We start from the raw sequence: 13,656 nt of genomic DNA on the forward strand, positions 1-13,656 counted from the left end.
TAAGAAATAGAATACATATAATCACAAAGATTCAAATTTGTATTTGTTGTATCACTGTTAATTTTGTCTTTGGTATTTCCTAATACTTTCTGTGTTGAAATCAAATTATATATATAAGGGATCTCTGTATTGTTTCTTAACAAACACATGTGAATTTACAGTTATTTCAATTAAAAGTTATTTGTAAGTCATAGGACTCTTATAAATGTAAAATGTTATTACTATTAATTCTGTGATTCCAAAAGGGGTATGGGAATAAAATGTAATTCTGCTGATTTTTCCACTTCTGAAATTGCCATCAGTTAAAGCTATTTATAGGTTTGGTGAGGGGGGGATCAAATTTATTATTTAATATATTTGTATTTTCATCAGTACCTTTTATTAAATATTTAGACAAAGGGAAAAGTTGACACTGAGCGATATTGCAGTTTACTTCTAATAGATTATACAAGAACAGAGAACTATAGTGTTCCCTATGCTTGTTTGTATACAGCAGTGTTTAGACATTCATTTCATCCTGAGACATATAAAAGAAAAAATAAATGAAATAAGACAAGTTCAACTTGCCTTACTTATTTTGTAAGTGTTCAGCTTACTTTACTTTGTAAATGTTGGTCAGAGTCAGATGTTGATCATTTGTAATAATGGATGTTACCATCTACCATTGCTGCCTCAAAGTTAATAGAACTGGTGTCTGTAACTTTTTAAGCCTTTGAATGATCTATTTGGAATGAGACAGCAGGAAATGGAAGTGCCTCTAGGGTTTTAAGGTAGTCTAAATATTTGGAGCAAGGTAATCAAGAATATATACTTAATCCAGGAGAGAAAAGGGTATTCCACTTTATGAATGTTTGAGATAGAAAACATTAAAATTCTCTGGTTTTGATAATTTTTCAACATAGCAAATTAACTATAGTAGGAATTTTCCCAGTTTAGCTTCAGAAATTATTTCAGTTTCTTGAAGAATCAAGTAAGAAATAAAATTTCTACTTATATTCCACCTTCTCTAGATGTCCCTCTTATTCTAGTGATCAATCACATTGATAAAACTTGACTTTTTAAACTTGGGGAACATAATCATATTTCACTTAATTTTAGGTAAGATGTGATATTTGTTTTAGGTTGGTAATATAATTTATTAAGTCATGCTTATGGTTAAACCCTTAAGCTATGGGGAGGGGATTGTCAAACTAACTTTATCAATTTGAAACTTGGTAGCACAGAAATTAATAAAGATCAAAAGGGAGATAGAAAAAAAAAGGGGCAAGAAAAAGGAAGATCAGTCTAGTGTGAGAGATGGTAAATATTTAACTTTTTAAAGAATTTTATATTTTTAAGGAATAATGATTTTACTTTACTGCTGAATATTGATTTACATTTTTAGCTTTTGAAGGAAAAACCTTAAATTTGGTTTTTTGGAGAGAGTAGGGTGGAGGGCAAGCTTATATAAAACAGTATCTTCCTAAAATTTTTCTTTTTCTTGATACATTTCATACCTCAGCTAATCAAACTCTTTTACCCTGTTATATAAAAAATTGACATTGTTGAACCTTAATATACTTAGTTATTGTTAAAGAATGAACATCTATGGAATTTACGTGTACTTCTTTTACATATAGTATTTATTCACATTGTTTTTTCCTTTATGAGCATAGGGAGAATTCTGGAGTAGGAGATGTTATTGTTTTATTTCCTAGGGAAGCCTGCATGGCATGGTGACATGAATTACTGTGTAGTGGTAGTTAGCAGCATAAAATCTCCTGGTGTGATATTTGATCATATGAATCTACCAATATTTTATATTAGTAAAATGCTTTTAATTAGCCATATCTTGAGGAATTTATCTGTGCTAGCTTAATGGAAAATGAAAGACATTTCTGCCCTTGAGAATTGTATAATCTGGAGAAGCAAAGTTTAAGATGAGAAAACAACAGAAAAAATGGAATCAATTTTATATACTATTTTTTAATCCTTTTTTAAGTAGTTATACAAAAATAGAAAAATATGGACATCCATTTATATTTCATATTTAGAATATTTTAAATGGATTGGAGTAGGTGGGATTAAAAAGGGAGCTACCACTGGGTTAATTTTCTTAAAGCATCTTTTTTGATCAAAACCTATAGTTTCACCAGCCTTTGAGTCAAGAACCAGTCAAACTGACTTTTAATGTTCCAAAGGTTTGTCATAATTTTTCTTCCATTCTTTCACATTGGTCTCTGCAATCTTATTTCTTGCCATTACCAATAAGAATACCCTCTGATTTACCCAGAAATATTTCTTTAAGATCTTTGAACTAGCAACTCTTGTTGCCTTCTTCCTTGGAGAGTCCCACTTAGGGCAGAACTTTCCATAAAGACTTATGTTAGAAAATTAGGATAAATAGAAGCACAAAATGAGAGGATGGAAGAAAATCACATGAACTATATTATTGCATTTATGTCCCTCTTTGCTAATATTTCTCTTTAGCTTTGTCTAAAGAGTCATTTGACCCATCCATTTTTCTCCTTCTCTCATTGAGTTATAAATCTCAATTATTTTTAGAGATCCAGATGCTTTTTCAAATGGCTTGGTCATTTACACATACCTTCAAATGTTTATTTCTTAAGGCATATTAAACAGTTATTTTATATAGTGTCTAATTCTGTGTCTCATGCCTCTTTATGGGTCAGATTCTGCAGGCTCTTGATGATAGTGTTTTGTTTCCACATGTGCCTTGTGGTTGTTGACTATTAACTCTCATTCCTTAGAACTTAATCTGCAGAAGTTGCTTCATTACAGAGATTTGCCCTTGTTTCTGTCATACCTGAGGTCACCAGTTCAGTTCAGTTCAGTCGCTCAGTCATGTCCGACTCTTTGCGACCCCATGGACTAGCACGCCAGACCTCCCTGTCCATCACTAATTCCCGGAGTCCACTCAACTCATGTCCATTGAGCTGGTGCCATCCAACCATCTCATCCTCTGTTGTCCACTTCTCCTCCCAACTTCAATCTTTCCCAGCATCAGGGTCTTTTCAAATGAGTCAGCTCTTCGCATCAAGTGGCCAAAGTATTGGAGTTTCAGCTTCAACATCAGTCCTTCCAATGAATATTCAGGACTGATATCCTTTAGGATGGACTGGTTGGATCTCCTTGAAGTCCAAAGGACTCTCAAGAGTCTTCTCCAACACCACAGTTGGAAAGCATCAATTCTTCTGTGCTCAGCTTTCTTTATAGTCCAACTTTCACATCCAAACATGACCACTGGAAAAACCATAGCCTTGACTAGACAGACCTTTGTTGGCAGAGTAATGTCTCTGCTTTTTAATATGCTGTCTGGGTTGGTCATAACTTTCCTTCCAAGGAGTAAGCGTCTTTTAATTTCATGGCTGCAGTCACCATCTGCAGCAGTTTTGGAGCCCGAAAAATAAAGTCTGCCACTGTTTCTCCGTCTATTTGCCATGAAGTGATGGGACCGGATGTCATGATTTTATTTTTCTGAATGTTGAGCTTTAAGCCAACTTTTTTCACTCTCCTCTTTTACTTTCATCAAGAGGCTGTTTAGTTCTTCTTTATTTTCTGCCATAAGGTGGTATCATCTGCATATCTGAGGTTATTGATATTTCTCCTGGCAGTCTTGATTCCAGTTTGTGCTTCATCCAACCCAGCGTTTTTCATGATGTACTCTGCATATAAGTTAAATAAGCAGGGTGACAATATACAGCCTTGACGTACTCCTTTTCCTTTTTGGAACCAGCCTGTTGTCCATGTCCAGTTCTAACTGTTGCTTCCTGACCTATATACAGATTTCTCAAGAGGCAGATCAGGTGGTCTGGTATTCCCATCTCTTTCAGAATTTTCCACAGTTTATTGTGATCCACACAGTCAAAGGCTTTGGCATAGTCAATAAAGCAGAAATAGATGTTTTTCTGGAACTCTGGTCACCTGGACCACTTTAAAATCTTAGCTTGTGTTTTTTTAGGTTTTAAACCTGTTCAAGGCTTTGCTTGTAGTTACATAAAATAGATTTATTTCCGCTTTCCACCCAATACCATGGTCCAGATGAGCAGATTTCCTTGCCTGTTTCCTTCCTTACCTGTTTCCACCCTGACACTTTCAGGTGCAGCCTTTTGGGGCCCTAACTTTTAAGGGAGGATTCACCACATTGAGTGGGCCCTAGGTTTCATGTCCTATCTCTCCCTCTGGCCTAACAGTCAAACAAAAGTTCAAAATCTGCTAATGTTTGACTGGTCTCTTGCTTTATGACTTCACCTCATTGTGTACATCGTCATCCTCCCAGCTATATTAAAATTTTCTTAAAAGCAGGGGCCATAGAGTAGACTTGTTTCGTATCTTCTAAAATGCTGCATATTGGAGGGAAAATACAATGCAGGAATAATGATAACAGCAATAGCATTTGCACTGTGACAGAGTTTACATGTCTTATGTGTATTATCTCATTTAATCTTCCCAACAGCGCTCAGAGGTATAAGCTAGCCACATACTGCTGCCGAGGCACCTTAAGTAACTTGCCCAAGCTATATAGGGGAGCTAGTACTCACCTCAAGGCAGACTGACTCCACAGCCAATGTTTTCTTAGCTGTCATGCTACTATCCATGAGATTTCATTTGAGGATATATCTTGCAGAATTTTGATGTGATGTGGTAGGCGCTTTATAGTTAAGTATAATGTCTTAGGAAAACAAAGGTAGTTGCAGTAGTGAAGATCAATTCGAGGTCAATGTCACATGCCAATGTAAAATGATAGACTTGCTAGATTAATAGGGTCCAGTCAAATGATTCTTAATAGATTCAAATGTTTCTGTATAAAAATTGGTACTGAAAGTCCTTTTTAAGGGGGTATTAACATTTTTTAAATCTACCTTATTTTAAAAACAATATTTTTTTAGATATAGAAGGCAATATAGTTGGCATTTATACATACTTGATATTGTAGTAACAGTTTTATTGAACCATATTTCACATATATAAAATTCACCTTTTTTTAAAATTGTTCAGTTCAGTGGTTTTTAATATATTCACAATTGTATAGTTATCCACCACTATCTAACTTCAGAACATTTTCATTAGCACCAAAAGAAACCTCAAATATGATTGATACTTAACTTAAAGAGCAATTCATCTTTTATCTGCAAATGAGGCAATAACATTCTTGATTCATATGAATAGTGGCTGACTTATTATTGTATTTAGCCAACTTTCAATCAATAAGATCAAGATTTGATACAAAGAACTAGATTGCTAGATTCAGAACACATTGCCCTAAGTTATTTTTCTCTTTTAACTGTTGAAATCCCCAAGCATTTGTTTTACAGATTTAAGTAATTCTTCATGTCATAAACAAGGTGTGGCTCAGCAAATTTTCTTTATCTTGAATTTTTTGTTTCTAATATCAACATGGTCTTTTTGTGAAGTATTAGGAGAGAAGAACTCTAAATTCTTACCTACTTAACAATACCAAGAAAAATAGTACTAGGAGATGTCTAGGGTTTGCCTAGGAAGTTTTAATTACTTTCCCTTTCATTTAAGATGCCAGTGACAGTGGGCGTTCTTATAAAACAGTCCTGGACCGTTGGAGAGAGTCTCTCCTTTCTTCTGCTAGTCTATCCCAAGTCTTTCTTCATCTCTCCACCCTGGATCGTAGTGTGATATGGTCTAAGTCTATACTGAATGCCCGTTGCAAGATATGCCGAAAGAAGGGTGATGCTGAAAACATGGTACTTTGTGACGGCTGTGATCGGGGCCACCACACCTACTGTGTTCGACCAAAGCTCAAGGTATTTTTCTTCTGCTTCTGCTTCTCAGATTAGAATTGAGATTTTGAGTGAGAGATGATTACTGATCATTTGTGTGATTTATCAGACTGTGCCTGAAGGAGACTGGTTTTGTCCAGAGTGTCGGCCAAAGCAGCGTTCTAGAAGACTCTCCTCTAGACAGAGACCATCCTTGGAAAGTGATGATGAGATGGAAGGTAGTATGGAAGGTGAGGATGATGAAGTTGATGATGATGAAGAAGAGGGTCAAAGTGAAGAGGAAGAGTATGAGGTAGAACAAGATGAAGATGATTCTCAAGAAGAAGAAGAAGTCAGGTAAGTCCTAACATGCAATAAAACGAGAGTTTGTGAGTCATGACTAGGCAATCTCTTGACTTTTCAAATACAAATGGAGTGGTTGGGGCCTCTAATTTTTAAAAAACAAGTGTGCAGTATAGTGTCGTAAAGTTCCCCTTGTTTTTTATGTATTATAAACATATGAAATTATTCCCAAGGGAGTATGGTCCTTGTGTGAACTTAGCCAGATAACAAAGTCAAGTATGAGTTTAAGTTTGGATAGGATGTCAAGTCAGAGCCTCATTAAGGTTGATATTACTTAATTTTTTACTTAAAGTAGCAAATAAGCAGTCCAAAGGACAGCTAGGAGATACAGATGAGCACAGCTCTGGGTGCATCTTTTGCTTTCTCAAGAAGTTATACCCAAATATTGGTGATCTTGGTAGTCAACAGAGAGAAATGCCAGGAAGCACGTTGTATTTTTATACTCCCGCCACGTCAGCACCTACTATACTACTGTACCACACTACAAGTATTTGACAACTTAGTGCAAGCTGTGTCACCCAGCCCTCATGAATGGATCTGGTTATTCCTGCTGGGCAGTCTCTTCCTGTTTGTCCCTAAGACTCTCCCATCCCTTTTCAACATTTGAACTCCATGCATGTGGAATCACTTCCCAGGTGGTTCAGTGGTAAAGGATCCACCTGCCCACACAGGAGATGCAGGTTCAATCGCTGAGTCAGAAAGATCCCCTGGAGTAGGAGATGGCAACCCATTCCAGTATTCTTGCCTGGTAAATGCCACAAGAGAGGAGCCTGGAGGGCTATAGTCCGTGGGGTTGCAAAGAGTCGGACAGGGCTGAGCAACTGAGCGTGCACACATACACGTGGAATCCAGAACGTGAATGTGCAGCAAGGGCAGCTGGCACTGACACAGTCCCGGAAGGTCACAGCCTGAGGGAGGTGAGGAGAGAGAGCCAGCCCCTCTGTTACAAGCAAGTTCTTTAGTAGCTCCAACTCAACAGTGTTATATTAAGCATAAAGACAATAAAGAACCTGGAAAATTCTTGGAAATATTTTAGGCAAACCAGAGGTTCAGGTATGTGGGGAGATGGATATAGGAGGCTTAATGGGATTGTATCATCTTTGTCTACAACATAAAGGCAATTAAAAGGTTGAATATAGTTTTGTATCTTACAGTAAACATCAAAATATAGCAAAGAGATTCTTGGCCTGGTGTTGAGGAATAGTAGGTTCAAGGCCTACTTTTGTGGAACCCATTGGCCAAAACTGTAGGTTACCTCGGTATCAATAATAAGGAGTGACAGTCTCCTGAAGCATAAGGAAACTAAAGATTTGCATTTTAAGTTTTCAACATGATCAAGTCTATTTATTCAGTTCTCCTGAGGATCTGATTATAGTTTATTCATGACTTAGGATTTGATTTTTACGATGATGTCCTGGAGTTACTGAGAAATATTATATGTTCTCCTTGCATTACAAAGAAATGAATAAATAAATAAATAAATGAAAGCACATTTTAGATTTCATCAGTTCTAAGTTTTAAAAAAAAGTGAAAGTTGGTCACTCAGTCATGTCCAACTCTTTGCAATCCCATGGACTATAGCTCTCCAGGCTCCTCTGTCCATGGAATTCTCCAAGAAAGAATACCAGAGTGGGTTGCCATTTCCTTCTCCAGGGGATCTTTCTGACCCAGAGATCAAATCCAGGTCTCCTGCATTGTAGGCAGATTCTCTACCATCTGAACTACCAGGGGAAAAAACTGAGTAATAAGGATGTTGCTTATCCATGTGTTACTGAGGACAAGTCTCAGTAACACATAAGTTATGTGTGTTAAACTCATTGGCTGAATAGTAGAACAAAGGGGATAAAAGTATCATATGTGCATCATTGCTCTGTACAATAATTGTTTTCTAACACTGTTTATAGCCCACCAAAACGAGGAAGACCTCAAGTTAGATTATCAATTAAAACAAGAGGGAGACTTAGCTCTTCCTTCTCAAGTCGTGGCCAACGACAAGACCCTGGAAGATACACTTCACGGAGTCAGCAGAGTACACCGAAAACAACTGTTTCTTCTAAAACTACTGGTAGAAGCCTAAGAAAGATAAAATCTGCTCCTCCTACAGAAACTAAATCTTTAAGAATCGCCAGTCGTTCTACTCGCCAGAGTCATGGCCTGCTGCAAGCAGATGTATTCGTGGAACTACTTAGTCCTCGTAGAAAGCGCAGAGGCAGGAAAAGTGCTAATAATACACCAGAAAATAGTCCCAGCTTCCCTAACTTCAGGGTGATTGCCACAAAGTCAAGTGAGCAGTCCAGTCCTCTAAATGTTGCTTCAAAGCTTTCCCTCCAAGATAGTGAATCCAAGAGAAGAGGCAGGAAAAGACAATCTGCAGGTATGAAGATGTCTAAATTAATCTATTTTCACCTAAGAAAATTGAGTAATCTGAAAAGATTGAATGTTTAGATGGTTTGTATCCTTTTTGAAAGGCTGTCCACTGTACAGAGTTTTTAGGGAGCAACCTGACCTGAAGCATAATGTTCAAAGAAGGGGCAGCTCTTTGGGGAATAAAGGTCAACTACACTGCTAGTATCGGTGGTAGTGTAGCAGAGTACTTGAAAGAAATTTGCTAACAGCATTTTGTGTTTAATGGAGAGATTTGGCCAATACTTGAACAACCTCAGTATATCACATTATAACACATTTCATTCTCATCCACCTTTGCTTCCTTCAAAACACACACACTCAACATCACCTAGACAAGCTACAATTGGTAATTTGGTAAGGTTCCCACCTGACATTGAATTTGGGGGCAAGGGAGAGTTGGAAACATTAGTATTGTTAGGGAGCGATTACCAGCTATCTTTTTTATTCTGATAATTATTTTTAATATTTATATATAATATATAAATTGTTTACATACTATATAGGGTTACATTTTTGTCATGTTTATTATATGATAAATTATTTGTCATATTTATCTATGTAATAATCTCTTTACCCATTAATCTCTTTAATGCTATCCTCTTTTTTCTTTATCATAGTGGTAATAAAACCTTGGTATTTCAAAAAGAAATTACACATAAAAAGTGCTACTCGTCATTGACATAAATACACTACTGTTTGTAAAATAGATAGCTGATGGGAAGCAACTGTCCAGCACAAGGAGCTCAGCTCTGCTCTTACGACCACCTAAAGGGGTGGGGTGGGGGAGACAGCGGGCGTAGAAGGCTCAGGAGGGAAGGGCTATGTGTATACTTACAGCTGATACACGTTGTTGTCCAGCAGAAGCCAACACAGCATTGCAAAGCAGTTATCCTGCAATTAAAAAAAAAGAATGCTAATTACTGTTCTTTGAAGAATTTTAGGTAGCTTGTACTACATAAACACGTGACAGGATTAATTCATTGGTGAAAGAACGCAACATAATGCAGTCATCAGGTTCTCAGGTTTGGTGGGTTGTGGATATGAGGTAACTTTGTACCAAGATCTAATTGAGCTTTTCCTATCCTCTTACTTGTTTTGCTCTTCCACAATCCTGAACCCCAAGCTATTTGGAAAATAATACACCTGAAGCATTTTTACTTAAAAAAAAAAAAAACCTGCTGGAAAAAAATGTTTTTAGCCGATTTGTAAACTTACTAACCTAAGGACAAATAAACAAGGAAATGTGTGGATTTACATTTAAGCAGGGAATTTAAACACCTGGATTCATCTATGGACTATACTGCCCTTTTCTACTAATTCATACACCTTAGATCTCATTATATACGTTACATTTTATGAGAAAGCATTTTGCTTTAAGAAAGTTCTCCATATGAAGTTAGATTTATAAGAACAGTCTTTTATTTCATGGAGAAATATTTTCTATTATGCAAGGTAATTTATAAAGAGTCCAGGTTTCTAGATCTGAAGAGGTTATTTTCTTAAGGATGTATTTCAGGAAATACCAGACGATTGCTTGCTTCATCTTACTGTAGTTGAAAACATATTTTTAGAACAACCCAAAAACTTTGTGTTCTAGAATTACCTTTTGTATTGCACTCTTTTTACACCAATCTGTTCCCAATGAGTCTTTATTTCAATTTGAAATTTTTAAGATCAAAAGGAAATAATGAATACTTGGTCCAGATTTACCTGTCTCTCAGAATATGTGTTAGTTTAACATCTCAGTGTGTAGAGTGTTGATTTTCTGTTTGAATGTAGTTTGTATTTATATGCTGTATTTAACTTATGGTGACCAAATACTTCATTTTAGCATCACCTAAAGTTAATATAATTATTTGTTCAGAATCATCCCCTATGACACTTAATCGAAGGAGTTCAGGTCGACAGGGAGGAGTTCACGAACTGTCTGCTTTTGAACAACTTGTTGTGGAATTGGTACGGCATGATGACAGCTGGCCTTTTTTGAAACTCGTTTCTAAAATTCAGGTAATGATTCTGAACTGTATAAAATGTATTTGTGTATATTATCTGATTTAATCTGCATGGCAACTTGAGGCGGTCAAAATGCTTATTTAGTCACTGTCTACTTAGAAAACAAGGCAAAACTTGGACAGTTGGTTCCTATGTTGAAGAAAATGAAGTTAGCATAGTCTCCTCAGTCCCTTCAAGTTCTGTGACTGATTCTTATAATTGATGACAGTGTATTGCAATAACCACCGTTTTTATTCTCTGTAATGAATATGAATAGAGTTGATTCAACTAAATACCACTTTTGGTACTTCCCTTATGTTAAACAGTGTTTCTTAAACTTTAGCATATATCAGAATCAACGGAGGGCTTGTTAAAACACAGCTGACTGGGCCCCACCCCAGAGTCCTTGAGTCCCTAGGTCTGGGATGATGCCCAACCATTTGCATTTCTGACAAGTCCCCAAATGATGCTGATAGTGCTGGTCCAGGAACCACATTTTGAGAAACACTGATGTAAAAGGTACTCTTAACAGAGATGGCATAACCTAACTAAGGGGTTTGAGATGGTGCTGTGGTTATTTATATATGTTTGGCAGAATATGATGTGCCATAACAGAGACAGGCCAGTGTTAGAGTACTGTACTGGAAGTTACACTGTCTTGCAGAAGTAGAAAAGAGAGGATAGATTTGAGCATTTCAGAGGGCATAAATAGCAGGAATTAGAAAGTTTTTTTATGGAAGAAAAATGGGATTTCAACAGTGAGAAATGGAATAAGGACATTTTAGGGAGAGTTAAAGACCTAGAAAAGAGAATATGGGAATGGTGGATAGTTTGAATGGAGCAGAGGGTGTATTAGAGGGGCTCAGACACAACTGGATTGTAAAGGGCCTCATTTGTCAATATGAGGTGAAGGTTTCTCAATGAAAAAGTGACATCATCAGATTTCTGTTTTGAGACTTATAGAGCCAAAATGTGAAGAGTTAATTGAAATAGCATCTTATAAAAATTAGCTCTCAGTTCCAACTGTAACTTGTTTTTCCTGAGTAGTTTTTTGTGCCAAATTTTGTTATACATATTTTATTCTTCATTACAAATGCAGTTGTGCTCATTAAAGAAGTTTTTTATAGATATATGTATGTATGTATATAGAGAGAGGCTTTTACAGTATCAAATAATCTTTTACATTATAATGACTAAAATGTATTATGTAATTTTAATGGAATAATAGTATTCAGAGGTTAACATTCAGTTGCTTTTAAGTACAAAACTTGCATATTTTTGACTACTTATCTTCAATAAATTTTCTATAGGAGAGATATATTTGAATTATTTTACAGGTCCCAGACTATTATGACATCATCAAAAAGCCCATTGCCTTAAATATAATTCGTGAAAAAGTGAACAAATGTGAATATAAATTAGCCTGTGAGTAATTTATGTTTTTCTCTGATAATTATTTTAAGGAAATAAAGGCTGTTTTTCTTTCAATGATGCATATTAATGTAATTGTGTTGATGGCATCCCAAGAAATCCCTAAAATGCTTATACATGCATATATGGAAATGAAAGATGGATGGGGATTAGATGAGTTAAATATATTTTATAGAATCTGATCTTAATAGACATTCTGTACAGTTATATAAAATACATCTAATTAAATATTAAGCTTCAGTTCTGCCACCTTGTTTCAGTTTTCAATTTCTAAAAAAAAGTGGACTTACATTTTCTTAATGAGATTTCCAGATATGATACCAACAAAGATTATATTTATAATGGACTTTCATTTAATCTTATTTGGTTTTTTCATTCTAGCTGAGTTTATCGATGATATTGAATTAATGTTTTCGAACTGCTTTGAGTACAACCCTCGTAACACAAGTGAAGCAAAAGCTGGAACTAGGCTTCAAGCATTTTTTCATATTCAGGCTCAAAAACTTGGACTCCATGTCACATCTGGGAATGTGGATCAAGTTAGCACACCACCGGCTGCAAAAAAGTCACGAATCTAATTTTGTCCTTCTAAAGGATATGAAGAAATCAAATTGTTCATGAAAATGGAACATTAAATCATGCTCTAAAGCAGACATATATGTATAAAGCAATAACAACTGATTGACCACACTGAAATGTGGCCTGCACTATATTCTCAACTTTAATATTAAGCACTCAGGAGAATGTAGGAAAGATTTCCTTTGCTACAGTTTTGTTCAGTATCTAATAAGTTTGATAGATGTATTGGATACAGTACTGGTTTACAGAGGTTTTTGTACATTTTGAGATCATTCATGTGTCCCAATATCTCAGAAAATATTTTTTCACCTATGATTTATTTTGTCATTAACCTTTTTTTAGAAGTGTGGTATTAAGGGAGATTTATCGACACAGAAAAATCTTCCATTATAGCACAGTCTAGGAAAAAGTGTATACAACTAAGAATTGTTTAATGAGCACATTCTTTCAACACTACACATGAATGAATCCAATTTTATATCCTTGAAGTGCTGTACCAGTGCTGGCTGGAGGTATTGAGTCTTGAGTTTATTAACTAGATATTTATTTAGCATTCAAAGTAATTTGTGAATTTGTTTTGTATTTATAAAATTTGTACCTGGAAAATGTTCTTTAATTTTTTTAAACATTTTATTGTGTTTTTGTTTTATTTCTCTAACTTCCTTAATGATCAGTCAATAAAGGTAACACCCTCCCTTTTCCTTGACAGTTCTTTCAGTTTTACACAACTGTATTATAAGTTTCTATGTACAACTTTTTAAGTGTACAAATAAAATGATACATTTTTTTCAAGTATTCTGAGTTTCTGGAATTTTTTACAAATCAGAATTGGACTTCTACATGTAATAAATACAGACTATAGGAACCAATGTTTTATTGTACCTGAGTCTCAAGCTATGAATTGAATCTTTTCTGCCCAAACCCTTTAGGAGTAAGATACCTTCTGTCAGAACAGTAACATTCTATCCCAGGGATTCTTATTAAAAAGAGAAAAGAATGTTTGGAATATACCCACCTGTGTTAAGAAACAGAACTCTGAAAATTTTTTTAAAATAAATGCTATTTCCTATTCAGACAATAACCAGTCTGTTCCAGCCATAGAAAAAAAAAACTAGCCTTACAAAATAGGGAGCCTAGACCTCACCCTCATAAG

General features: G+C 35.5%; 1 protein-coding gene across 2 annotated transcripts in view; it reads left to right on the plus strand.

Moving 5' to 3' along the window:
- The window catches only part of BAZ1A (bromodomain adjacent to zinc finger domain 1A), an 83,635-nt gene extending 70,337 nt beyond the window's left edge, over window positions 1-13,298 (plus strand). For both annotated transcript variants that reach the window (XM_043489640.1, XM_043489641.1), the window contains 6 exons: window positions 5,530-5,777; window positions 5,863-6,089; window positions 8,000-8,469; window positions 10,366-10,508; window positions 11,831-11,918; window positions 12,306-13,298. In XM_043489640.1, coding sequence (XP_043345575.1) covers window positions 5,530-5,777; window positions 5,863-6,089; window positions 8,000-8,469; window positions 10,366-10,508; window positions 11,831-11,918; window positions 12,306-12,502 — 1,373 coding nt within the window. In that variant the 3' untranslated portion in view covers window positions 12,503-13,298. The remainder of the gene's footprint in view (window positions 1-5,529; window positions 5,778-5,862; window positions 6,090-7,999; window positions 8,470-10,365; window positions 10,509-11,830; window positions 11,919-12,305) is intronic.
- Window positions 13,299-13,656: the final 358 nt, after the last annotated feature.

The sequence above is a fragment of the Cervus canadensis genome, chromosome 17, assembly GCF_019320065.1.
Source record: "Cervus canadensis isolate Bull #8, Minnesota chromosome 17, ASM1932006v1, whole genome shotgun sequence".
Classification (NCBI taxonomy): Eukaryota; Metazoa; Chordata; class Mammalia; order Artiodactyla; family Cervidae; genus Cervus; species Cervus canadensis.